This window comes from Oncorhynchus clarkii, chromosome 1 (assembly GCF_045791955.1).
Source record: "Oncorhynchus clarkii lewisi isolate Uvic-CL-2024 chromosome 1, UVic_Ocla_1.0, whole genome shotgun sequence".
Classification (NCBI taxonomy): Eukaryota; Metazoa; Chordata; class Actinopteri; order Salmoniformes; family Salmonidae; genus Oncorhynchus; species Oncorhynchus clarkii.
The window spans coordinates 79,209,865-79,237,801 of NC_092147.1; the positions used below are offsets into that span (position 1 = coordinate 79,209,865).

General features: G+C 42.8%; 1 protein-coding gene across 1 annotated transcript; it reads right to left on the reverse strand.

The window, feature by feature from the left end:
• On the reverse strand, positions 1–27,461 carry LOC139417885 (nephronophthisis 1). The gene is made up of 20 exons (XM_071166865.1): positions 27,269–27,461; positions 27,077–27,141; positions 26,893–26,956; positions 26,596–26,726; positions 26,085–26,316; positions 25,878–25,979; positions 25,708–25,781; positions 25,454–25,490; positions 25,251–25,335; positions 23,736–23,830; positions 14,945–15,073; positions 13,867–13,941; positions 13,622–13,732; positions 13,356–13,438; positions 12,815–12,891; positions 12,569–12,671; positions 12,359–12,471; positions 1,050–1,123; positions 831–875; positions 1–577 (listed from the first exon to the last, which is right to left on the reverse strand). The coding sequence occupies exons 1-20, from the start codon at positions 27,332–27,334 to the stop codon at positions 332–334; spliced, it is 2,007 nt and encodes a 668-aa protein (XP_071022966.1). The 5' UTR covers positions 27,335–27,461; the 3' UTR covers positions 1–331.
• Positions 27,462–27,937: the final 476 nt, after the last annotated feature.

Below are 27,937 nucleotides of genomic sequence, written 5' to 3' on the forward strand. Positions count from 1 at the left end.
TGTCATCTATTATAGTTTATTATAAATATAGAAAAATACAAAACTAAATAGTGACATACAACTAAGCAATAATGCCAGAGGGGATGTGGTATATGGCCAAAATGATGTTCTTAAGCAAGGAGCAACGTGGAGAGCCTGTATAAAGCCCTTAGCCGTGGTATATTGGCCATACACCACAACCCCCCCGAAGTGCCTTATTGCTATTATAAACTGGTTACCAACAGTTCTGTCATACCCATGATATACCACTGCTGTCAGCATTCAGGGCTCGAACCACCCAGTTTATAATTTTGAATAAATAACTCTGGAAACAGACAGACTTATGCAGTTGCTATTGGGCCATGCAGAGGAGGTCATAGGTGAGCTGTGAGATGTCAAAGGCTTGGTGGCGAGGGGGGCTGTCCGGGGTGTGTGTGTGGAATGGTTCTAGGGAACTGTTGAAGATGACTCGTGCCCGCTGGTTCTCCACCATCTCATCAGCCCAGCGAGGAGGGGGCAAGTCAGCCGAGTAGAGGAGAGGATAGATGTTGTCCATGTATACCCTCACAAACTTCCTCTTCAGCAGAGGTAGGTCCCTCTGAAAAACCCCCACACACACACACACGTAAATCCACGATCACACAAAACACACACCCACAGAACAAGCCAGTTCAGCAGTGCCACAAAAAATAGCTTCACAATTCCTCAACCACCAGAAAAATACATAAGGGTTTCGTGCACACTAAAAAGCACTTTAAAATGGAGAATCTCAATCAAAAATACTTCTGTCCAGGATTAGGCTTCATCTGTGTCTGAATGCTCAAAAAGTTCTGCTCTAAGGATTTGCTTACCTTTTCAGATCTCTTCATATTGCTCTCAGCCTCCAACCAAGACTTCTGAACAGAAAAACAATTCAGTCAGGGGGATGATGCAACATTATAGTAAATACACTGTAGCTAGCCAATAAGTCTGTAAAAGAGCCCACTGATTCCTGAAAATAGGGTCTGAATTGCATTGGGTTATCAGGGGGTGGGGAGATGAGCTAGCCTCGATCCGGCAACGGAATTTACCCTCAGGGCATCCTGCAGGTCCGATTGGTCCAGGATCTCTGGGAAGGTGGCCAGCAGAGGACTACAGATCAGATCTGTTGGGGAGTGACATCGGCCCGAGATAATTCCTCATTAGTGACAAACAGCTACTGCAACACATACTGTACTACCGTAGGAAAAGCAGTCTGGTCTTCTCTGTATCTGATCATCAGCACAGGTGAAACAGGGGCAACACCAATCTGACAAGATTACCTTCCTGGGCCCGGTTCCCCAAAAGCATCTTAAGGCTAAATTCATTGTTAGAACCTTCATAGGAGCATTGTTAAATCTCTGATCTGTTTCCCAAAACCATCGTTACTAAAGTTGAACTTGAAAACGCTTGTCATTTACCAACTGCCTCAGACCACTCGCAGAACAGCTAAGTGTCACTATATACACTGCTCTTAAGTGGCGCAGAAGTCTAAGGCACGACATCGCAGTGCTAGAGGCGTCACTACAGACCCTGGTTTGATCCCGGACTGTATCACAACCGGCCTTGATCGGGAGTCCCCCATAGGGTAGCGCACAATTGGCCCAGCGTCCTCCGGGTTAGGGGAGGGTTTTGCCGGAGTAGGCCGTCATTGTAAGTAAGAATTTGTTCTTAACTGACTTGCCTAGTTAAATAAAGGTTAATTCAAATGTAATTTGTATAAAACATTAGGAACACTTTCCTAATATTGAGTTGCACCCCCTTTAGCCCACAGAACAGCCTCAAGTCTTCGGGCATGTACTCTACAAGGTGTCGAAATCATTCAATGGGATGCTGGCCTATGTTGACTTCAATGCTTCCCACAGTTGTGTCAAGTTAGCTGGATACCCTTTGGGAGGTGACCATTCTTGAAACACACGGGAAACTGTTGAATGTGAAAACCCAGCCGCGTTACAGTTCTTGACACACTCAAACCGGTTCGCCTGGCGCCTACCATACCCCGTTCAAAGGCACATCAATCTTTTGTCTTGCCCATTCACCCTCTGAATTACACACATACACAATCCATGTCTCAATTGTCTCAAGGCTTAGAAATCCTTCTTTAACCAGTCTCCTCCCATTCATCTACACTGATTGGCTCCACCCTTCCTTGAACCTAATCACTGTCACTAGCCGGCTACCACCCGGTTACTCATCCCTGCACCTTCCAGGCTGCTGCCCTCCTGTGTACATAGACGTGGAATCACTGGTCACTTTAATAATGTTTGCATACTGTTTTACTCTTTTCATATGTATGTACTGTATTCTAGTCAATGCACAATTGGCCCAGCGTCGTCCGGATTTGGTCGTCAGTGTAGATAAGAATTTGTTCTTAACTGACTTGCCTAGTTAAACAACCGTTAAATAAAATAGTGTGTTTAACAGGTGACATCAATAAGGGATCTTATCTTTCACCTGGATTCACCTGGTCAGTCTGTCATGGAAAGAGTTCTTAATGTTTTGTACACAACGTAGAATCAAGATGTTTATTTTTAAATGTTTTATTTCACCTTTATTTAACCATGTAGGCTGGTTGAGAACAAGTTCTCATTTACAACTGCGAACTGGCCAAGATAAAGCAAAGCAGTGTGAAACAAACAACACAGAGTTACACATGGGATAAACAAGTGTACAGTCAATAACACAATAGAAAGAAATTAAGTCTATATACAGTGTGTGCAAATGGCATGAGGAGGTATGGCAATAAATAGGCCTAACCTATTTAAATAAATAGTGAAGTAATTACAATTTAGAAAATTAACACGAGTGATAGATGTGCAGATGATGATGTGCAAGTAGAAATACTGGTGTGCAAAAGAGCAGAAAAGTAAATAAAAACAATATGGGGATGAGGTAGGTTTGAATGGGCTATGTACAGCTGCAGCGATCGGTTAGCTGCTCAGATAGCTGATGTTTAAAGTTAGTGAGGGAAATATAAGTGGGTGGTGGGTGGTGTATGGGGCTTTGGTGACAAAACGGATGGCACTGTGATAGACTGCATCCAATATGCAGAGTAGAGTGTTGGAGGCTATTTTGTAGATGACATTGCCGAAGTTGAGGATCGGTAGGATAGTCAGTTTTACGAGGGTATGTTTGGCGGCGTGAGTGAAGGAGGCTTTGTTGTGAAATAGGAAGCCGATTCTAGATTTAATTTTGGATTGGAGATGCTTAATGTGAGCCTGGAAGGAGAGTTTACAGTCTAGCCAGACAACCTAGGTATTTGTAGTTGTCCACATATTCTAAGTCGGAACCGTCCAGAGTAGTGATGCTAGTCGGGCGGGCGGGTGCGGGCAGAGAACGGTTGAAAAGCATGCATCTAGTTTTAATAGCGTTTAAGAGCAGTTGGAGGCCACGGAAGGAGTGTTGTATGGCATTGAAGCTCGTTTGGAGGTTTGTTAACACAGTGTCCAGATGTATACAGAATGGTGTCGTCTGCATAGAGGTGGATCGGGGAATCAGCAAGAGCGACATCGCTGATATATACAGAGAAAACAGTCAGCCGGAGAATTGATCCCTGTGGCACCCCCATAGAGACTGTCAGAGGTCCGGACAACAGGCCCTCTGATTTGACACACTGAACTCTGTCTGAGAAGTAGTTGGTGAACCAGGCGAGGCAGTCATTTGAGAAACCAAGGCTATTGAGTCTGCCAATAAGACTACGGTGATTGACAGAGACAAAAGCCTTGGCCAAGCTGATGAAGACGGCTGCACAGTACTGTCTTTTATTAATGGCGGTTACGATATCGTTTAGTACCTTGAGTGTTGCTGAGGTGCACCCGTGACCAGCTTGGAAACGGGATTGCACAGCAGAGAAGGTACGGTGGGATTCGAAATGGTCAGTGATCTCTTTATTGACTTGGATTTTGAAGACTTTAGAAAGGCAGGGTAGGATGGATATAGGTCTGTAACAGTGTAGGTCTAGAGTGTTACCCCCTTTGAAGAGGGGGATGACCGCGGCAGCTTTTCAATCTTTAGGGATCTCGGACGATACGAAAGAGAGGTTGAACAGACTGGTAATAGGGGTTGCAACAATGGCGGCGGATAATTTTAGAAAGAGAGGGTCCAGATGGTCTAGCCCGGCTGATTTGTACGGGTCCAGGTTTTGCAGCTTTTTCAGAACATCTGCTATCTGGATTTGGGTGAAGGAGAAGCTGGGGAGGCTTGGGCAAGTAGCTGCTGGGGGTGCGGAGCTGTTGGCCAGTGTTGGGGTAGCCAGGAGGAATGCACGGCCAGCCGTAGAGAAATGCTTATTGAAATTCTCGATTATCGTGGATTTATCGGTGGTGACAGTGTTACCTAGCCTCAGTGCAGTTGGCAGCTGGGAGGAGGAGCTGTAGCAAAAACTAAAATAAATCAGACCCCTCCCCCAGCAGCCAACCCAGACCCAGAGCCACATTCATGGGATCTGGGATCAACCATTGACTGGGGAATACAGGAAGAAACTGCCACATCGGGAAGTGACCAGCAGGAGGAGCTGAATGAACAACAGGGGAAAGAACTGGAAATAAAGCAAGAACTAACCTGCGTGGAAACTAAAAGGGAGTGGTATGAACAACCTTACAAAACCCAAGCCCAAACGGAAGAAGATGTATGGGCATCTGTGTTGAAAGACCTAAAACTGGCCTGAGTAATAATGACTTTTGCACTTACAGGAAGTCAGTTGCACTCCCAGGCAAAATTGGTTGCACTCACGGGCAAAATCGGTGTGAGTTGCACTTCCGAACATCGTCCCCCAAACTGAGTGTCTAAAAGAGGTATAACAGGAGGAGAGATCAGTGCCTAGGCATGATCCTCGACATATATGATTTGGATACCATAGAGAATCATCAGGCAAGGTAAATTACTTTATACTATACTCTGTTTGTATTGACTACTTCGACATTAAGGCACGAGCAAACTATTGACATTTATATCTTAATAATTGTATGGTACTCTGGAAACTCACACAAGAAGCCAACGACGTTGAGCAGGAGAGAACTTTACCCCTCAACTGAGCGAGGTGTATAGAACTCTTGAGATAAACAAGTTCCATCTTTTGGGTACCAGAGACAATAGCAGTTTGACACGACTGAAAAAGCCCAGAAATAAGTAAGCCTCGTAGTAGCCAAGGGTCGAAAAAAGGAAATCAATATCTAAACAGTAGGCAGTAAAAAGTGTAACCATAGGAAATTCGGACTAAATAAGAAATTATAGTATTATAAACAGCGGAGGCTGCCAAAATATTACTACTCTTATAAAGACCAGTTTCGGGAAGGACCAAGGGACTGAGCATTTAAGGTAATTGAACTATTTTCGCTATTTAGTCAATATTGTTAGAAGTGTTAATGCATTTAATATTTGCAATAATTAGCTGGCATTGGTATAAAGTGTTAAGGATTGATTGAGCACTATTGTTGTATTAAGGAAAACTGTATGACCATTGAAGTGTGATAACGTGTATAAGACAAAAAACAGAGTGATTTAATAAAAGCTAGAAACTTTGACAACTAGGCCAGTTTAACGACCTGGAGAGCAAACGCCTTTGACACTCTCACTGAACAGAAAGTGACACTGGTTATAGGTTAAGGCTATAGCACTAAAGAATACTTGATTGTGTGGACAATAAAAAGTATATCAGGGATTAGAAGTTACATCCCACAAATAACAATACTAGCTTCCAAGTGACTACTAGCTGACGAGCATAATAATCAATAAGAGATTATTAGGTATTGATATATACATAAATCAAAAGAACAGGTGGTTAAAGGAGATCTTAGTATAAACTTTAGTAGTTAGAAGGAATATAATACTCTAAGGACCCACAATAGACTTATAAAGGGAGTGACAACGTGAACGAAGGAACAAACCCAACTCACACGAAGGGCCATTACGAATTAATAAGAGGGGTTGGTAGGGCCGCACGGCTAGGCCCTTGTTACACCGAAGTGACTAAAATCCTAAAGTACTCTGTCTAGCCAGAGGACGGGATAGAGGCTTTTGCTGCAGGCGACGGGCAAAAGTCAGTACTGTGACAGAGCTCTTATTCTCCATGGACTTTACAGTGTCCCAAAACTTTTTGGAGTTAGAGATACAGGATGCACATTTCTGTTTGAAAAAGCTAGCCTTTGCTTTCCTGACTAACTGCGTGTTTTGGTTCCTGACTTCCCTGAAAAGTTGCATATCGCGGGGACTATTCGATGCTATTGCAGTCTGCCACAGGATGTTTTTGTGCTGGTTGAGGGCAGTCAGGTCTGGTGTGAACCAAGGGCTATATCTGTTCTTAGTTCAAAATTTTTTGAAAGGGGCATGCTTATTTAATATGGTGAGGAAATTACTTTTAAAGAACGACCAGGCATCCTCGACTGATGGGATGAGGTCAATATCCTTCCAGGATATCCGGGCCAGGTCGATTAGAAAGGCCTGCTCGCAGAAGTGTTTTAGGGAGCGTTTGACAGTGATGAGGTTGCTGAGATCCTGATTGAAAACAGCAGAGGTGTATTTGGAGGGCAAGTTAGTCAGGATAATATCTATGAGGGTGCCCATGTTTACGGATTTAGGGTTGTACCTGGTGGGTTCCTTGATCATTTGTGTGAGATTTGAGGGCATTTAGCTTAGATTGTAGGACTGCCGGGGTGTAAGCATATTCCAGTTTAAGTCACCTAACAGAACGAACTCTGAAGATAGATGGGGTGCAATCAATTCACATATGGTGTCCAGGACACAGCTGGGAGCTGAGGGTGGTCTACAACAGGCGGCAACAGTGAGAGACTGTCTGTCTGTCTGTGACCTTTACAATTGCTACAAACAATTGAAGGATAAAAATCTAGCTTGAAGCATCTTCAAATGAAAACCAATAGAGATGACTTGCATAAAAAGATAAATAGGCTACAGTGCCTACAGAAAGTATCCTAAATTAGTTCAGGAGTAAAAATGTGCTTAAGAAATCGCAAAATAAGTTGCATGGTAGCAAATAGAATTAAGAACTACTCTTTACCCTATACATAAAATGATCTGTAACGTCCCTCAATCAAGTAGTGAATTTCAAGCACAGATTCAACCACAAAGAATAGGGTGTTTTTCAATGCCTTGCAAAGAAGGGCACCAATTGGTAGATGTAAAATTTTAAAAAGCAGACAGTGAAAATCCCTTCGAGCATGGTGAAGTTATCAATAAGGCCTTTGGATGATGTATCAATACACCCAGTCGCTACAAAGATACAGGCGTCTTTCCTAACTCAGTTGCCGGAGAGAAAGGAAATTGCTTAGGGATTTCACCATGAGGCCCATGGTGATTTTAAAAGAGTTGAATGGTTGTTATATGACAAATCTGAGGATGGATCAACATTGTAGTTACTCCACAAAACTAACCTAAATGACAGAGTGAAAAGAAGGAAGCCTGTACAGAATTAAAATACTCGAAAATATGTAATACTTAATAAGTAATACTGCAAAAACAATGTGGCAAAGAATGTACATTTTTGTCCGGAATACAAAGCTTTATGCTTGGTGCAAATCCAACACGTCACTGAGACCACTACAATGGAGTTGGCTGGATTATGTTATGGGCATTCTTGTCATCGGCAGGAACTAGGGAGTTTTTTATAAAAAGAAACAGAATAAAGCTATAAGCACAGCCAAAATCTGAACAGAAAACCTGATTCATTCTGATTTCCAACAGACACTTAGAGACAAATTCACCTTTCAGCAGGACAATAACCTAAAACACAAGGCCAAATATACACTGGAGTTGCTTACCAATACCATATTGAATGTTCCTGAGTGACCTAGTTAGTTTTGACTTGAAAATCTATGGCAAGACTTGAAAATGGCTGTCTAGCAAGGATCAACAATTAACATGACAGAGCTTAAAAATATTTTTATAATAATTGCCAAATATTGTACAATCCAGGTGTGGAAAGCTCTTAGAGAATTACCCACAAAGACTCATGCGCCAAATAGAACAGGTGTAGACTTTACACCGGTTCTATTCGGCAACAATGCAGAGTTAAAAAGTAAGACAAATATTTGCTGAATAAAAAAAACATAGTAACACAATAAAAACAATAAGGCTATATACAAGGAGTACCGGTACAGAGTCAATGTGCAGGGGTACGAGGTAGTTGAGGTTATTGAGGGAATTCAGTGTATTCGGAAAGCATTCAGACCCCTTGACTTATTCCACATTGTTATGAATTTTTTATATTTTTATAATTATGAACATGGCATATTGGATGACTGTCATTCATAATCCATTCACCCAGCTCAATGTAACATCGATAGAATATATTTAGGCTACTACATGATACTTACATTTTCCCTGCACCCATCATGAGGTTGCCAATGAATGAAAGTTCATTGAACTTGGTAGCCAATGAATGAAAGTTTACACCAGTTCATGGTAGCTAATGAATGAAAGTTTACAAAGTAGGTGCACATTAGTCCAACAGTTACAAACGAGAGTTTATATTGGACAAATTCAGGTATGTTTATCCCCGTTTTGTTCGCTTCCGTTTAAGAAACGTTTTCAACAGAATTGGCGCAATGAATACACTCCTGATTACATGCAAACACAGTTAACTTTCATAGCAGCCACATACAAACAGCTTGTTGTATATATAATTCCTTCTTGCATCTATCTACGTGCTCTCCTCCTCTCACCTTTTCCATTCGCTTGTGGACTTCAGTGTACAACACATCAGCGGTCTGTGACCAGGCAAAAAAAACATTTCCAACTCAAACCTTCATATCATAACCGCTACATACAGCCTACATCGGTGTCAGGTCATAGTCAACATAGCTACTAGAACTAATGTAGGAGTCCTAGTAAACAGAAGTTCTAGGACTCCTCTGGTAATTTGGCCTATCCACAAGTACAGGGGGGTACTTGAGAAGACGCATGAGATCATAGGCTTACTGGTAAAATGCACATGAGGGGGTACTTCAGGAGTACTCCGGGCAGAGCAAAATTCTGTTGATGGTACAATAACCAAAAAGGTTGGGAACCACTGCAGTATTGTACAGTCAGCAGCAAGCACTTTAGCAGTTATACCGGTGGGTCCCGGTGGCAATAAATTAATAAAACAAAATCTTACCTTACTTGGAAGAGTTCCAGTGTTGGATAGCCAGCTATCTAATATAGCATCCCTCTCTGTTTGAGCCGGGTGTTTGGGTAGGCCAAACTAGCTTGCAGCATTCGATGCTAGCTAAGTAAGTGAAAAAAATATATACCGTGAAATATAGCTAGCTCTCTCTCGCTCCCTCACTTGACGGCAGGGAGCGATGTACTGGGCCGTACGCACTACCCTCTGTAGCGTCTTGCGTTTGTATGCAGAGCAGTTGCTATACGAAGCGGTGATGCAGCCAGTCAAGATGCTCTCAATGGTGCAACTGTAGAACCTTTTGAGGCCCTGAGGGTTCATGCCAAACCTTTTCAGCCTATTGAGGGGGAAGAGGCGTTTTCATGCACTTTTCACAATTTATGTTTTTGGACCATGATAGGGCCTTAGTGATGTGGACACCAAGAAACTTGAATCTCCCAACCCTGTCGATGTGAATGGGGGCGTGTTCAGCCCTCAGTTTCCTATAGTCCACGAGAAGCTCCTTAGTCTTGCTCACGTTGAGGGAAAGGTTGTTGTCCTCGCACCACACTGCCAGGTCTCTGACCTCCTCCCTATAGGCTGTCTCATCATTGTTGGTGATCAGGCCTACTACCATCATGTCGTTGGCATGATAATGATGGTGTTGGAATCGTGCTTGGCCACACAGTCATGGGTGAACAGGGAGTACAGGAGGAGACTGAGCACGCACCCCTGAAGGGGCCCTGTGTTGAGGGTCAGCGTGGCGGAGGTGTTGTTGCCTACACTCACCACCTGGGGTTTGCCCGTCAGGAAGTCCAAGATCCAGATGCAGAAGGAAGTGTTCAGTCCCAGGGTCCTTAGCTAAGTGAAGAGCTTGGAGGGCACTATGGTGTTGAATGCAGAGCTGTAGTCAATGAACAGCATTCTCAAATAGGTGTTCCATTTGTCCAGGTGGGAAAGGGCAGTGTGGACTTCAATAGAGATTGTGCCATCTGTGGATCTGTTGGGGCGGTATGAGAATTGGAGTGGGTCCAGGGTGTCTAGGATGATGGTGTTGATGTGAGCCATGACCAGCCTTTCAAAGCATTTAATAGCTACAGATGTGAGTGCTACGGGGCGGTAGTCTTGAGCACAGGGACTATGGTGGTTTGCTTGAAACATGTAGGTATTATAGACTGGGTCAGGGAAACATGTAGATATTACAGACTCACAGCTGTAATCACCGCCAAAGGTGCTTCTACAAAGTATTGACTCAGGGGTGTAAATACTCATGTATTTTAATAAGATATTAAATGTTCAATAAATTAAATGTTCTAAAAGCATGTTTTCACTTTGTCATTATGGGGCAGTGTGTAGATGGGTGAGAAAAAAAAACAATTTAATTTTGAATTTAGGCTGCAACAACAAAATGTGGAATAAGTCAAAGGGTATGAATACTTTCTGCAGGCACAGTATATATAGTAATCATATTAAAATCAAATTTGCTCAATCAATTGACTTATATTTTTCCAATAGGCCACATACAGTCTTATCTTTTCCTCAATATATTTCAGAATGTGTAAAAATGTGCGCAACGATGTGCAATCTGTGATTTAGTGAATCATTATTGGGTAAGCATTAGAATAAGCCGTCTCAATATTTGCAGCCATATAGGTGGTAATATTTTGGGTCGGGTGAAAAGGGGGTGTGGTGGGATTATTTAAGATACTCTTTGAAGAGGTAGGGTTTTAGATGTTTTCGGGAGATGGGTAGACTCTGCTGTCCTAGCTTCAGGGAGAAGCTGGTTCCACTATTGGGGTGCCAGGACAGAAAAGATGGGCCTAAGCGGAAGCTTCCCTCCCGTAGGAGTAGGAAGGCCAAGAGGCCAGAGGTGCCCGAACGGAGTGCTCGGGTTGGGGTGCAGGGTTTGATCATAACCTGAAGGTAGGGAGGGGCTCTGTAGGCAAGTACCATGGTCTTGTATTGGATGTGAGCCTTGACTGGAAGCCAGTGGAGTGTGCAGAGGAGCGGGGTGACATGGGAGAAATTGGGAAGGTTGAACAACAGGCGTGCTGTGGTGTTCAGGATAAGTTGGAGGGGTTTGATGTAGAGCATGAACGAGTCACTGCTTTGATGTTTGCAGAAAACGACAAGGTTCTTTGCACTCTGGGAGGGGACACCGTGGAGTTGTCAACCCTGATGGAGAGGTATGAGCGGGCAGGACCGAGCCGGCTGGGAGGAAAGGGGACAGTGCGAGTCATAGGATGAGACTAGGGTTGAAGAGGCAGAACCAGGAGACAGAAGGATTTAACAGAAGGGAGAGATTATAGGATAGAAGAGGAGTGAGTAGTGGGAGAGAGAGAGTGAAGATTGCGACGGCACATGACCATCTGGGTAGGGGCTGAGTGGCTAGGGTTGGAGGAGAGGGAGACAGAAAAGGAAACAAAGTAGTGATCAGAGACCTGGAGGGGGGTTGCAGTGAGATTAGTAGGCGTGCAGCCTCTAGTAAAGACGAGGTCAAGTGTGTTGCCTGCCTTGTGAGTTGGAGGGGATTGGGAAAGGGTGAGGTCAAAAGAGGCAAGGAGGGGAAAGAAAGTTGGAAAGAAATTAAATGAAGGCAGACGTCAGGAGGTTGAAGTCGCCAAGCACAAAGAGCGGTGAACCATTGTCAGGAAATTAGTTCATCAAGGTGTAAAGCTCATTGAGGAACTCTTGAAGAGCACCTGGTGGGTGATAGATGACAACAATGTTAAGCTTGAGTTGACGAGTGACAGTGACAGCATGGAATTCAAATGAGGACAGGTGAGTGAGGGAGGGGACAAAAATCTTCAATTAGGAGAAATGAGTAGCCCTGTGCCAACACCACAACAACCAGATGCTCTCGGGCTATGAGAGAACACATAGTCAGATGAAGAGCTGATCTCTAGGTGCTGATCCATCATCAGTATGAATGGAGAAAGCTGATCTGAAAGTAGCGCTGCCTTTCTTTCGATCCTATCAGTATCAACACGTGCTCCAACAGTCACTATGCGTGCTGTTTTGGAAAATATGTGACATCTTCGGCCATTATAGGAACGACACATCGTTAAAAACACTCGTAAGCCTAAGCTCGATCGCTATTGGGAAACCGGACTCTGTTCTACGTGGAAGACTCAATCATGTACACTAAGTATTTGACCTGATCAATGGTGGTGATGCTGTATCCAACATATCATATACAGTCCACCCATTATCCCTATCCATGGGTATGTGGGAGTGTGTGGGAGTGTGTGTGCGTGCGTGTGTTACCTGCATTCTGCATGGTAGCCCTGTCCATAAGCAGAATATCTGCCAGTAGTTGTCTGTGCAGAACTAGCAGGTGTATACTGGAGAGACTGCCCACTAGAGTGTCTGGAAGAGCACTGACAAAGCAGGGAGAGGAGTTAGCTAGCTACAGGAACATCAAAACTACTATGTGACAAGAGGTGCTGTAGCTTCGATTCCAAAATCCACACTCACCTCAGCTGTGACCTTGTACGAACGTTTGGCGATTTCAGTTTGAGGAAGAGTTTAGGGAGTTTCCTGGACAACATCATCTGCTGGAACATGCCTGTTCCTGTGGCTGGGGCCAGAAAGAGATCACAGGGACGATGAGAATCTCAAACTCCAATTCTCAACATAACATTAGTAATAATGACCTCTTTCAATTCAATAGAAATGTACTTATTAACATGTAATTAACATGCACTTTTTGCACGCTCATACCTCCTCTTGTTAAAGATGGATCTACCTCTACGTCCTTTTCATACGGTGTGCCTCCATGCACAAGCAATTCATAGGTCCTACAGACAGATACAGACAAATACAGACAGACAGACACAGGCATGAGATTCACTCCCAGATTATGAAATCTCTTCTGACATACTGTATGTGTTGATGACGACACTGGGCTGCGAGTCATTTTTGGCTTCAGAACAGGTCTGTTAGGGAGAAATGAGACGGAACGACATCGGCCCGAGAGAATTCCTCATCAGTGACAAACAGCTACTGCAACACATACTGTACTGTACTACTGTGGGAAAAGCAGTCTGGTTCTCCTCTGTATCTGATCATCAGAACAGGTGAAACAGGGGCAACACCAATCTGACTAGATGAGCGTCGTGTTCTACGACACCCTCATGTACATTACAGTATGTAACCTGATCAATGAAATCAGATTTTGATATCTCTTAGGGCATCTGTGTTGATGGCGACATCGAGCTACGAGTCTTTGTGGCGCTGGGCCAGCAAAGGAGCAGTACAGTACCTGTGTGGGACAGGTGCTCCGTTGGTGTCAAAGAGCTTCAGGAAGGCCCAGCCACAGCTCAGGTCTCCTCTCTCACCTGTAGACTGGAGAGCAAGAGCTCAATATAAATAAATGCAAATAAGAATAATTTGAAGTACACCGTTGGAGAAATAACAGCTACCCCCTAGGGCACGGCTAGAGGGGTTAGTCTACAGACATGGCTAGTGTATTGAGAGACAATGTAGACTTGAGTAGTCTTTCTCAGGAATGGTATAAGAAACGCTTACATTTCGGATGTATGTGACTCCAAGTTCAAATAATATTCCCAGCTCAGGAGCGTCCGAGTTGCACCTCAGAAAACAGTCCCCGTCCAAAAGGCTTGGTAGATTCCCAGTCATCTGCGAAACCAAACCAAACAAGCATTTAAACTAAACTTTTAGCTTTACAGAAATACATTCAGACTATACAGCATGGTACGCTCTGCTCCATTTCAATAGCTTGAGTGTTTAGTGATGTCTAAATGATGTAGTACCCGGGGAGAAAAGGACCAGGTCTTGACGTTGTTTGCATTGCATGTGGCTCGGATCGTGTGGATGTTACTAAGAACCTAAAAAGAGTAGACGGTCAACAATTAAATGATTGACCCTCACTCACAACATTCACAACAGCCTCACTGACATTATATAAAAAGAGCTAGATATGTTGAAAGGAACTAATGTTGGGCAAGAGAAGAGTGTAGAAAGACACAATCCAGTCAAAAAGGCATCATGGATACTAGAGGTACAGTTTGATATGACCCCGTGTATCTATCTTCTTAATGCCCAGCAGGACTTTGTCCTTGATCCTGACAGAGAAAATTTGCTTATGACTATTACATACTTTGCTAAGAAATGTATTCTTCTATTGTGGGCCTCTAATACCCCTCCTACATTTCAAATGTGGATTGACCAGATTGTTGACTTTCTTCCTCTTGAAAAGCTCACTTATGACCTCCACAAGAGACAGCCCAAGTTTGATAGACTCTGGTCTCCACTATTCAACTATATTTCAAACTGGACAGAGTGAACGGGGTGATTAGGGAAATGCGCAGACGCATGTTGTGTAAGGTACTGTAAAACCTAAAAACGAATTATTGGCCCGTCGTCTCAGCGAATGCTTGAAATAGCTGATAAGAACCTTGATAGTGCTGCTGCAAGTGTTAAATGTTTTTTTTGTTTTTTTTTTTTTTTATATTTTATTTTTATTATTTTTTTTTTTTTGAGTGCGTGTGCGTGTGTGTGTGTATGTATGTACGTATGTATGTATGTATGTACGTGTATATATATATATATATATATATATATATATATGTACCAAGGAAAATATATAGATTAAGAAAAATAAATGCTTTTATTTGACTTTATCATTCATTTTAATTGTATTTTTATTTTTTCAAAAGTATTATTATTATTTTTTTTATTTTTATTATTTTATTTTTTTTTAAAGCCTGTCACATCTGTGAATGTGGAATGTGTTTTGTTGGTTGAATGAAAAACAAGAAAACTTAATAAAACTTTAAATTGAAAAAAAAAGGCATCATGGGTGAGCACGACAGGGTAGAGGTATCCCACCTGAGTACCGTCGAAAGCACAGAGGCGGATGTGCCGACTGAGGACTTGAACTCCGACCCCTGGGGTGGGGATACTCTTGCAGCTCCACAGAGTCAGAGTGAGGGACGTCCTCGCTGTCCTCTGACGAACCTATGGGGACGAGAGGGTTCCTTCTTACTTCTAATACATGCACAATAGTCATGCCTACACCATCCTAATGAAGATAAAGCCTTGACTCACAATGGTTGAGTCAAACGAAACAGCACACACTACTAACAATTGTCACCAACACACACACAATAACTGACATGAGGGCTGTTACAGTGACCACATTACCGCCACACCGGCGGTCACGCATCATGATCGCAGTCAAATTCCATGTGACCGTTTAGTTGCGTACCTAGGCTTCTCCAAGCTCTGATGCTGCTGATGGTCGTTAGTAGTGATGGATTCTATTAAAATGTAACATGTTTCAAGTTAAACTGTAGTTAGTTTGTATCCTGTTTAGTGAATGATTACTGTGAGTATTAATGGAGTTTAGGCCATGAAACTGTGCGTATGCAAATGTATGAAAAGTTGACCTAATCAGATAAGAGGAAATTGCCTAGGATCAGAGAGCAGCGTCAGGCCCAGGATGAAGATGGACGGGATGTGAATCTGACATCTGGCAAAACAAAGAGAGGAGCATGGACATTCCACAGGGATTTTGATTTGGTTTGATAAGGTTTGTATCACAACTAAAGTGGCCAAATACCTTCTTAAAATTAAGGACAATCCGCTTCACAACCAGTATAGAGCCTAACTGACATACATACATCAAGTTTGGTTCAAGTTACGATCACTTTTGAGATTAGTGTTTTCCCGCTAATTGATTGAATTTTGGAAAACCTGTGCTTATAGCCGAATGCCGTGTGGGCATTGCTGTGCTTATGTGAAGAAATTGCCTAATAGTTCATCAACATTTTAACCTCAATGTTCTGATCTGTTGCATCAGCCTCATTGCTTCTAAAATTGATGCGAGTGGTTGTATTAATTTGGGATCTATCACATCCCACAACTGTCTCATAGTACAGTACCTGTTACGCCTGCTCCCACTCTTCCCTCCTGGTGCACGAGGGCGCCAGGCTCCCCTGCATAATGCACTCCTGCCATCATCTATTACGCACACCTGCCATCCCTTGTCACGCGCTTCAGCGATATTGACTCACCTGGACTCACTCATCAGGAGGGCATGTTGTCCGGACATCTGACAGTCTCTATGGGGGTGCCAAAAGGATCAATTCTCAGGCCGACTGTTTTCTCTGTATATGTCACCTCTTGCTGCGGGTGATTCCCTAATCCACCTCTATGCAGACGACACCATTCTGTATACATCTGGCCCTTCTTTGGACACTGTGTTAACTAACCTCCAAAAGAGCTTCAATGCCATACAACACTCCTTCCGTGGCCTCCAACTGCTCTTAAACGCTAGCAAAACCAAATGCATGCTTTTCAACCGTTTGCTGCCCGCACCCGCCCGCCCGACTAGCATCACTACTCTGGACGGTTCCGAACTAGAATACGTGGACAACTACAAATACCTAGGTGTCTGGCTAGAATGTAAACTCTCCTTCCAGACTATCAGACATCTCCAATCCAAAATCAAATCTAGAATTGGCTTTCTATTTCACAACAAAGCCTCCTTCATTCACGCTGCCAAACTTACCCTAGTAAAACTGACTATCCTACCAATCCTTGACTTCGGTGATGTCATCTACAAAATAGCTTCCAATACTCTACTCAACAAATTGGATGCAGTCTATCACAGTGCCATCTGTTTTGTTACCAAAGCGCCTTATACCACCCACCACTGCGACCTGTATGCTCTAGTCGGCTAGTCCTCGCTACATATTCGTCGCCAGACCCGCTGGCTCCAGGTCATCTACAAGTCTATGCTAGGTAAAGCTCCTCCTTATCTCAGCTCACTGGTCACGATAACAACACCCACCCGTAGCACACGCTCCAGCAGGTATATCTTACTGGTCATCCCCAAAGCCAACACCTCCTTTGGCCGCCTTTCCTTCCAGTTCTCTGCTGCCAGTGACTGGAACTAATTGCAAAAATCGCTGAAGCTGGAGACTTACATTTCCCTCACTAACTTTAAACATCAGCTACCTGAGCAGCTAACCGATCGCTGTTTTTATTTACTTTGCTGCTCTTTTGCACACCAGTATCACTACTTACACACCATCATCTGCTCATCATCATCTGCTCATCTACTCCAGTGTTAATCTGCTAAATTGTAATTACTTTGCTACTATGGCCTATTTATTGCCATACCTCCTCATGCAATTTGCACACACTGTATATAGACTTTCTTTTTTTTCCTATTGTGTTATTGACTGTACGCTTGTTTATTCCATGTAACTCTGTGTTGTTGTTTCTGTCTCACTGCTTTGCTTCATCTTGGCCAGGTCGCAGTTGTAAACGAGAACTTGTTCTCAACTAGCTTACCTGGTTAAATAAAGGTGAAATATGTTCATGTTTAATGTTTATTACCTCTCCTATATTTGTCAGTTCCCCTGCTCTGTTCCCCGCTGCTGCATTGGTTGTAATTTGTCTGTATTACCCGTGTGCTGACGCTGTCCTGTCTCGTTCCCTATTAAATGATTGACTCCCCGTACTCGCTTCTCCTCTCCAGCGTCATCCCCTGACAGTACCAGTTAAAAGTTTGGACATTTGTTTACTTTACATTTTGTTTACTTTTACTATTTTCTACATTGTAGAATAAGGGAAGACATCAAAACTATGAAATAACAAGTATGGAATCATGTAGTAACCAAAAAAGTGTAAAACAAATCAAAATATATTTTATATTTGAGATTCTTCAAAGTACAGAAGATACAGAAGATAGCCCTATTTGTTAAAAAAGACCAAGTCCATATTATAGCAAGAACAGCTCAAATAAGCAAAGAGAAACGACAGTCCATCATTACATTAAGACATGAAGGTCAGTCAATCCAGAACATTTCAAGAACTTTGAACATTTCTTCAAGTGCAGTCGCAAAAACCATCAAGCGCCATGATGAAACTGGCTCTCATGAGGACCGCTACAGGAAAGGAAGAACCAGAGTTACCTCTGCTCCAGGGGATACATTCATTAGAGTTACAAGCATCAGAAATTGCAGACCAAATAATTGCCTCACAGGGTTCAGGTAACAAACACATCTCAACCTCAACTGTTCAGGAGACAGCATGAATCACATCTTCATGGTTGAAATGCTGCAAAGAAACCACTACTATGGACACAAATAAGAAGAAGAGACTTGCCTGGGCTAAGAAACACAAGCAATGGACATTAGACCATTGGAATAAGAAGAATACAAACAGTGTAGTCATTCCCTCCGCAAGGCAATCAAACAAGCGAAATGTCAGAATAGAGACAAAGTGGAGACGCAATTCAACGGCTCAGACACAAGACGTATGTGGCAGGGTCTACAGACAATCACATACTACAAAAGGAAAACCAGCCACGTCACAGACACCAACATCTTGCTTCCAGACAAACTAAACACCTTTGCCCGCTTTGTGGATAATACAGTGCCACCAAATGGCCCGCTACCAAGGACTGTGGGCTCTCGTCTGTGGCCGACGTGAATAAGACATTTAAATGTGTTCACTCTCGCAAGGCTGCCAGCCCTAGCCATGTCCTCGGAGTATGTGCAGACCAGCTGGCTGGTGTGTTTACGGACATATTCAATTTCTCCCTATCCCAGTCTGTAATCCCCACATGCTTCAAGATGGCCATCATTGTTCCTGTACCCCAGAAGGCAAAGGTAACTGAACTAAATGACTATCGCCCCATAGCACTCACTTCTGCCATCATGAAGTGCTTTGAGAGGCTAGTCAAGGATCATATCACCTCCACCTTATCTGTCACCCTAGACCCACTTAAATTTGCTTACCGCCACAATAGGTCTACAGACGATACAATCGCCATCACACTACACTATCCCATCTGGGCAAGAGGAATACCTATGTAAGAATGCTGTTCATTGACTATAGCTCAGCATTCAACATCATAGTACCCTCCAAGATCATCATTAAGCTTGAGGCACTGGGTCTCAACCCTGCGCTGTGCAATTGGGTCCTGGACTTCCCGACGGGCCGCCCCCAGGTGGTGAAGGTAGAAAACAACATATCCACTTCACTGATCCTCAACACTGGGGCCCCACAAGGGTGCATGCTCAGCCCCCTCCTGTACTCCCTGTTCACCCATGACTGCGTGGCCAAGCACGCCTCCATCTCAGTCATCAAGTTTGCAGACGACACAACAGTAGTAGGCTTGATTACCAACAACAACGAGACAGCCTACAGTGAGGAGGTGAGGGCACTCAGTGTGTGATGTTAGGAAAACAACCTCTCACTCAACATCAATTAAACAAAGGAAATGATTGTGGACTTCAGGGAAACACGAGAGCTAGCACGCCCCTATCCACATCGACGGAACAACAGGTGGAAAGTTTTAAGTTCCTTGGCGTACACATCACAGACAAACTGAAATGGTCCATCCACACAGACAGTGTGGTGAAGAAGGCGCAACAAAGCCTCTTCAACCTCAGGAGGCTGAATACATTTGGCTTGTCACCTAAAACCCTCACACTTTTACAGATGCACAATTGAGAGCATCCTGTCGGGCTGTATCACAGCCTGGTATGGCAACTGCACCGCCCACAACCACAAGGCTCTCCAGAAGGTGGTACGGTCTGCACAACGCATCACCGGGGTCAAACTACCTGCCCTCCATGACACCTACAGCACAGTGAGACTATCATTTGTTTTTCAACAGTACAATGACCCAAAACACCTCCAGGCTGTGTAAGGGCTATTTGAGCAAGAAGGGGAGTGATGGAGTGTTACATCAGATGACCTGGCCTTCACAATCACCTGACCTCAACCCAAATGAGATGGTTTGGGATGAGTTGGACTGCAGAGTGAAGGAAAAGCAGCCAACAAGTGTCAGCATATGGATTTTTTTAAGGGGCATTACAGCCACACAAGGGGAGCGCCACCGGGAAAGTGCTTGTCAAACTGTGAATGAGAGACTGATGAAGTTTTGATGTCTTCACTATTATTCTACAATGTAGAAAATAGTCAAATAAAGAAAAACCCTTGAATGAGGAGGTGTGTCCAAACTTTTGACAGGTACTGTATGCGTCACGACTTCTTCCGAAGTCGGTCCCTCTCCTTGTTCGGGCGGCGTTCGGCGGTCAACGTCACCGGCATGCTAGCCATCGCCGATCCACTTTTCATTTTCCATTTGTTTTGTCTTTGTCTTACACACCTGGTTTCAATTCCCCAATTACTTGTTCATTATTTAACCCTCTGTTCCCCCATGTCTGTTTGTGAGTAATTGTTTGTATGTAGTACGGTTCGTTAATGTGGGCTCTCTTTTTGTATTGCATTTGTATATTTTGAGTAAAGTATGTTTATTTACTCATATCTGCTGTCCTGCGCCTGACTCCTCTACACCAGCTACACACAGACCTCATTACAGTATGTTAGAATATTTATTTATTGCACAGAAGGACAAGTTGACCAATAGAATAGGTCAACTTGTGTACTATGGGATAGTAAATTGACATAGGCTAGCGATTTTGCTGATCGTTAGGCCTACACATCTTATTGGCTGATGAATAGTAGACAAATGTGTGCAGTTCTTCTAACATCTTCAATATGTGCCTCGGAATTCGATAAGAAGAACGCACGCAATTGTGTCTGTCTTCACTTCCAGCCTACTTCTTAGCTGTGAGAAGGACCCGATCACATGACGGGCATTGGCTAATAAGAATTGAGATATGTCATGGCCCCTCCTCTGCAGTGCAGGGGCGGTTCCTCCTGCAGGCAGAGGAGGGTCGTTAGTGATTGGAGTCACCTGGGCTCAGGGTATTTAAACTGCTGCTTCACTAATCACTCTCTCTCTCTCTGCTCCTCCAGGTATGATCCTGTTTTGTTTGTTCCTTTGTAGTTTTGCATAGTTTTCACACACACAGATTCACGCATCCCTGCACTTTACATACACCTTACATTATGATACTTTCACACCTCACTCCTTTTTCTTTGTTTAAAGTTAATAGTTTTGGTTTACAATAAAGAACCATTTTGATTGGCTTATACCTGTTGTTCGTGTCCCCTCATTTTTGCCACAGGCTATGAGCCGGCCTGTGACAGATATCTGAGACAGCCATGTGTGTGAGAGTTACTTCGGAGCACGGCAGCTGGGAGAAGGAAATTATAACTATTATATTCAGCCCAAGGTCACAACGGGCACTTTGGCCGCAAAAGGCATGGATTTTTGGGGGGGAATTACAGTCACACAAGGGGAACGCCACCAGGAAATTTGAGACATGGTGAGAATATTATCAAGTGCTTGTCAAACTGTGAATGAGAGACTGGTGAAGTGTGTGCAGCCTGCACAAGAAACAAATCAGCTGTTTTCAAATCATTATTAGAGTCGTATCATGCAGCCTTAGAATGTATAAAAAAAATATATCCCAACGTTTGTAGAACAACTAAAGTTGCATAAATAACTCTAAATTAAGCATATAGGAGGACCTGTTTCTCTGTTAACCGCTTCACACAGAATGTGCGTACTTCCTTCCTTCCTTAAATCGTTTGGAGAAAATATCCTTTCTATTTTATTCATATATGTTCAATTGTATTGTTCATACTATAAAATAATATAAAATAATGCCACGGAATTCTGAGCAAATCTTCTTTGCTAAATGAACTAGTGTAGCCCACAGCCATATGACAGTCTTATTAGGGCTTAACATAAGGACAACTCAAAGTACGCTATTCTGTTCTTCTGAAATAGTCTAAAGAAACATGATATGAAGAAAATAGTCTATCTAAAATAAATAACGGATTTACTGTGATGTGTAGGTTATATTAAATGGATTTCTTAGACATTTTAAAATGTAGATGTTCCAAATGTCTGCATCAGTGGCTTGTAGGCTGTGTGGAAGCCAGGAGATGCTAAACATGTTTATGTTAATTAACGGTCAAATACCATGAGACCGGCAGTTATTTGTTTGACAATGACCGGCTGACAAAATGTAATGACTGCCACACCTGTTGTGGCAGAATCAGAATTCTTTAGGTAACATTGATAAATAAGATGTTTTATCAATGTTCATAAATATGCTTATGTGGTAAAGATACTTGGGCCCAGAGAGGGGAGAGGTCAGGTTAGTCTTATCTGTGAATGTGTCTGTAACTATTCCTAAACCATGTGAAGGGATGGCGTGATTAAAGGGGAACCAGTTAGTTGGCTCCACAATGTCTGTGTGCCAGTCACTCCTCTGACTAGATCTTGTCCAGGAGGGGATGTATTTTTGATGGGAGTATCTAGAATTGACCATTGATATATGCCATTGGATGAGGTAATGTTTTGGTACTACAGTGGGGCAAAAAAGTATTTAGTCAGCCACCAATTGTGCAAGTTCTCCCACTTGAAAAGATGAGAGAGGCCTGTAATTGTCATCATAGGTACACTTCAACTATGACAGACAAAATGAGAAGAAAAAAAATCCAGAAAATCACATTGTAGGATTTTTAATGAATTTATTTGCAAATTATGGTGGAAAATAAGTATTTGGTCACCTACAAACAGGCAAGATTTCTGGCTCTCACAGACCTGTAACTTCTTCTTTAAGAGGCTCCTCTGTCCTCCACTCGTTACCTGTATTAATGGCACCTGTTTGAACTTGTTATCAGTATAAAAGACACCTGTCCACAACCTCAAACAGTTACACTCCAAACTCCACTATGGCCAAGACCAAAGAGCTGTCAAAGGACACCAGAAACAAAATTGTAGACCTGCACCAGGCTGGGAAGACTGAATCTGCAATAGGTAAGCAGCTTGGTTTGAAGAAATCAACTGTGGGAGCAATTATTAGGAAATGGAAGAATAATCTCCCTCGATTTGGGGTTCCACGCAAGATCTCACTCCGTGGGGTCAAAATGATCACAAGAACGGTGAGCAAAAATCCCAGAACCACACGGGGGGGACCTAGTGAATGACCTGCAGAGAGCTGGGACCAAAGTAACAAAGCCTACCATCAGTAACACACTACACCGCCAGGGACTCAAAATCCTGCAGTGCCAGACGTGTCCCCCTGCTTAAGCCAGTACATGTCCAGGCCCGTCTGAAGTTTGCTAGAGAGCATTTGGATGATCCAGAAGAAGATTGGGATAATGTCATATGGTCAGATTAAAACCAAAATATAACTTTTTGGTAAAAACACCATACACCATACAGGCCTCTCTCATCTTTTTAAGTGGGAGAACTTGCACATTTGGTGGCTGACTAAATACTTTTTTGCCCTACTGTATGTTGTACCAAGAACGAGAAGTAAGAGGGCAAACTGAACGATAATTTATTGGTAATGCTGTGGGATACTCCTCTTTCAAGTAAATCTTCCTTTGTGTAATGTTCCTAAGATCTGTTATTCGTCATGTGAGTTGAGATGGGTGTGTCTTGGCTATAAATTATACTAAGAACTGTTTTTTAAGCACTCTCAGAGAATTCATTTAAAGACACTGAATTGATCTGAGAGTCACAGGGCTATGGTGAAGCTCATATATAATTAAAGATGGGACTTTATAATATACTCTGACTTGTGTGTGGTTTGCTCTCTCATGATTTGGTAATACAGGAAATTTCCACAACACACCCCCAACATACATCTAAAGGAGGACCTATTTGTGTGATGTGACCTTTGCAAGTTGGCCATAACTGCTTTAATGTCATCTCAGTATAAATCCTTACTTTTCCAGTGTCTGGGTCCCGGAAGAGGTCTTTGAAGGACAGTTTGGATTGGCTCAACTCGGGCTGGATGTAGTGACTTGCTCTGTAGGTAATCCCTGTAAAACACACAGGCCACAGGCCCTTATGAAAACATTACAAGCAAATTATAGGTCTTATGAGCGGAAACTTCAACGTTGTGAGAATTTTGTGCAACTTCCGGGGTGCATTTACAGTGAACACTGAGGCTGTACACTTACGGTTTTAGACAGTAGCCAATAGGGCATTTTGGATATTTGAGCATAATGTACTGTAGGCCTGCCAACAAAGCCAACAAAAAATTGACAAAATCCCATAACATTTTCACGTTGAAATAGCTTTTGATTTCTATGATATAGCCTACAGTAGCCTATATGTGGTGTTCAATGCAGGCCTACATTGCATGAGACTTTAAAAAGTTGACATTAATTCATGATTATTTACTTGGTCTGTAACACCATGAGCTAAATAGGTGACTGTAAATTAAATTGTATTTTATGATTCAAGAAACCACTTTACAAAATAAAAATAATTCTTATTACCATACAGATAATTAGACAATGTAGGCTACCCCTCTGCCTATTGGCTTATTTGCATATTCAAGCCTGTCTCAAAATACAACACTGCCCCTTTAATAAATTCAGCTTGAAATGTAGCCTACAGGTTGTGTTCTCTTGTAGGAAGTCGTAACTCCCCATTGCTGACCTATACTTATTTCTAAAGGGGCTAATTACACACTAACTAGCAAAGAATATCAACTAATGTGCACTGCGCTCTGATCTGAAAAGCAAATTCACTCGCTGGTGATTGAAAGACCACCAATAAAATTCTACTCCTTTGCACTCTGGCTCTGCCTACCACAAAATCAGACTCAATCTTACAAAGTTGTTTTGGTTTGTTGCATTGAAAAGGGGCAGAAAAAACAATCTATATAGTACAAATGAATAGGGTGAACTCAGTGAAGTTTAATCTCTTGCGTCTCTGCGCTGCCTGGCATTTCTTCTACACGGCAGTCCTGGAGGAAGTGCACGGCCGCTGACGCACGCAGCTTGGAGGGAACATTGGATGTCACCCTGTCCACTAGCTATTCCTTTGTTTGACTGTACAAACCATCCAACTATTGAAGAATTATGCAGAGCATGAAAAGCATACAGCCTCTGGGGTGACCGACATGGCAGAAAATGTCTATGTCTTTGTGTGCATGCATGCCTGCTGTGACATATTAGCGGTGTGTGTGTGTGTAGCACAGAGGGTTAGGGTAAATGTGTGTATTTGATGAAGATAATGGTACAGCAGAACACAGGGTACTAAAAGATGACGCAGGTGTTCTTTATCGATGACATCCAATCTGGCCCACAGTACACAAGCTGATGATACGTGATTAAATATTATTCGGGAGAACTATCTACATGCATTTTTTGTTGATCAGGTGAGTCTTTCTGTTCCCGGCAGAATGTCATGCCTCTGTGAGACAAGACTGATCTAAGCTCAGAGACTTACCCTCATCTAGTAGTTTAGAGAGGGTGGATGACCTGAACCCAGCAGGGATGGCACCCATGGCTGACAGAACATCAGTAGCATCAATCTGAAAAGAATTTCACACAGGAATAGACACACACAAATGCACATGTGCATACACACACACAAGTAATAGATGATGTTTTAGAATCTAGTTGAACTGGTCCACCACTAGCTCCTCTTACCTCAGTGATGGCTCTCCTCACACAGTCCCAGTTTGAGCTGTCAATGTGAGAAGATATTCACTGTCACAGTCATTGGGAACACTAGAATACCATCATCATCACTGTAAATGTATGTGTTATCAATTACAGAACAACAACAAAGTTGATTGTCTAGCAGTCAGAAAGATTCATAATAATTCTGTTCCAAGGAGTCATAGCCTTCGAGCGACGCATTTGTGAACATTGCCATCTAGTGGTTATGAAGAGAACCTCACCTCTGCTTCCTTTTGGACTCAAGCTCCTCATCCTCTGACGCTTCCTCATCATCCTCATCCTGGTCTGAATATCTCTGAAACATACAAACACAAAATACATAAAACCATATGTTTTTGATGTAATTAGAATGACAGCAATCAACATCAAAGAATTGTTCAACTGATGGTACCTTCAAGTAGGTTTTGGGGACTAGTCCCTTACTGCCCTTTGAGTCCTGAGCAAGCCACCAGCCATCCTCATTTTTACTGAGAATCGCCAGGACCTCACCCATCTGAAAAGATAAGCAAAAAATATCACCACTGTTTAACTACATTATGACAAACAGTCAGGATATGATCTTTGTATGCGAGTGAATTTGCCTGAGCAGTATTTTGACCTGAATGGTAAGATCTCCTTCCTGCTCTCCTTTAAAGGCACTGATGACCATATACGTGGCAGTGCCTGACTCTGGAATTTGTTCCATGGTCTTTGTGACTACATCTTCCTCATCATCATCATCTTCTTCCTCATCTTCTACACTCTCGTCTTCACTCTCCTCTTCTTCACTGTCTTCCTCACTGTCTTCCTCACTGTCTTCCTCCTCTTCATCTTCCTGGGCTTGGGATGACCTGGGGAAAAAAATGGGCAGATTATCTTTCTCTTTGGACACTGGCAGTTTCAAGAACTTGTCTTAATTGAACACATAGCTACTCGGTAGATAACAACCTCAATACACTAGCAGAAGCCAGGCAAGTATGTTTTGAACAAAGGGCCTACAACTCACCTATGAGGCCTGAGAGACAGAAACCATCATCACAAGTCATGGATCAGAATGTAGACAATGTTACACAATCACAAGGACTAGAGTATTGAATGTGTTAATTAAGAAATATTGCTATGGTCCTCACCCTCCCTCACGTTTCTGAGGCGGAGAGAGCTCCTGGACTAGGACCAGCAGCTTCTCCTCAATCCCCCGCAGACGTCTTTCCTCCTCCATCTTTCTCTGTTCGTAATTCCCCACTGGGGCTGGCTCATCAGCCTTTAGTGTGGAGCAGATGAAAAATGTGTAGCTAAGTATAGTTGCTAGCTAAAACAACAAAAGTATGGAGCAGCATTTTAAAGACCAAACAACGATGAAAATGAATGGGGGGGAAGAATGTAGCTAGCTAGCTAGCTTAATAAATGCTGTATATACATAACGTTACCTTGGTTAACTTCTTGAGCTTCCTGGTTGTCTCCTCCACTAAGTTTTGTAGACGTATGCATCGGCTGGAAGAAAAGGCAACGTTTTAAGTTAGCTAGTTATAATATCCATGAGTTAGTAGCTAGCTAGCTATAACTAATGTTTAGCAGATTTGAATACGTGAAGGGTGTAGCTACGTTAGCTACCTCTGATATGCCTCTGTGCGCCCTGACCCATCCGACAGCCGTGCATCTTTTATCAGACTGTCAAACTATGGAAAGTAAAACACAGGTACCACATATATGATGGATCGTAACCTAAGATGACTGCAACCAAGCAAAGCAGGTAAACTACCATGCATTGCACTCGAGTTAGCTAGCTAACGCTAGCTGGCTCACCTGTCTTTTGATATCATCCGTCTCTCTTTGCACTGTTTGAAGAGGCCCTTGTCTTTTTGGTGGCATAGCTAGCTATATATATATGTATATTATATATTTTTTATTCTAATTACAATATTATACAAAACAAAATTACGCCGCTAGCAACTGAAAGTTCACACTTATCAGACGCTTTTAGTTGTCGCTAAGCAACGACTTCCGTTCCACCACATATTTCTAAATAAAGGTACGATAGGCACTGTAACTGATTTCAAAATAAAAGAATGCACTAGAACTGAAAGACAATTATGGAATACAACAACGTTAAGTAGCGTGTAGCAGTGGCTTGTATTCATTAGAGCCAAGGGAAGCCAAGTTTCCCTAAAATATTTGACCAATAATAAAATAAGAATTATAAAATCCTTTATCTTTCGACTATTCCCTGTATATAGCTCCACATTAGTCTGGTACTGGTAGACTACTCCCTGTATATAGCTCCACATTAGTCTGGTACTGGTAGACTACTTCCTGTATATACCTCCACATTAGTCTGGTACTGGTAGACTACTCCCTGTATATAGCTCCACATTAGTCTGGTTGTTACGAATTCCTTTTGGCCCGACAGTCTAAGGGGGATGGTAGTGAGACCCGTAACATAACTCATGTAAATTATAATAGTGACAAAGTAAA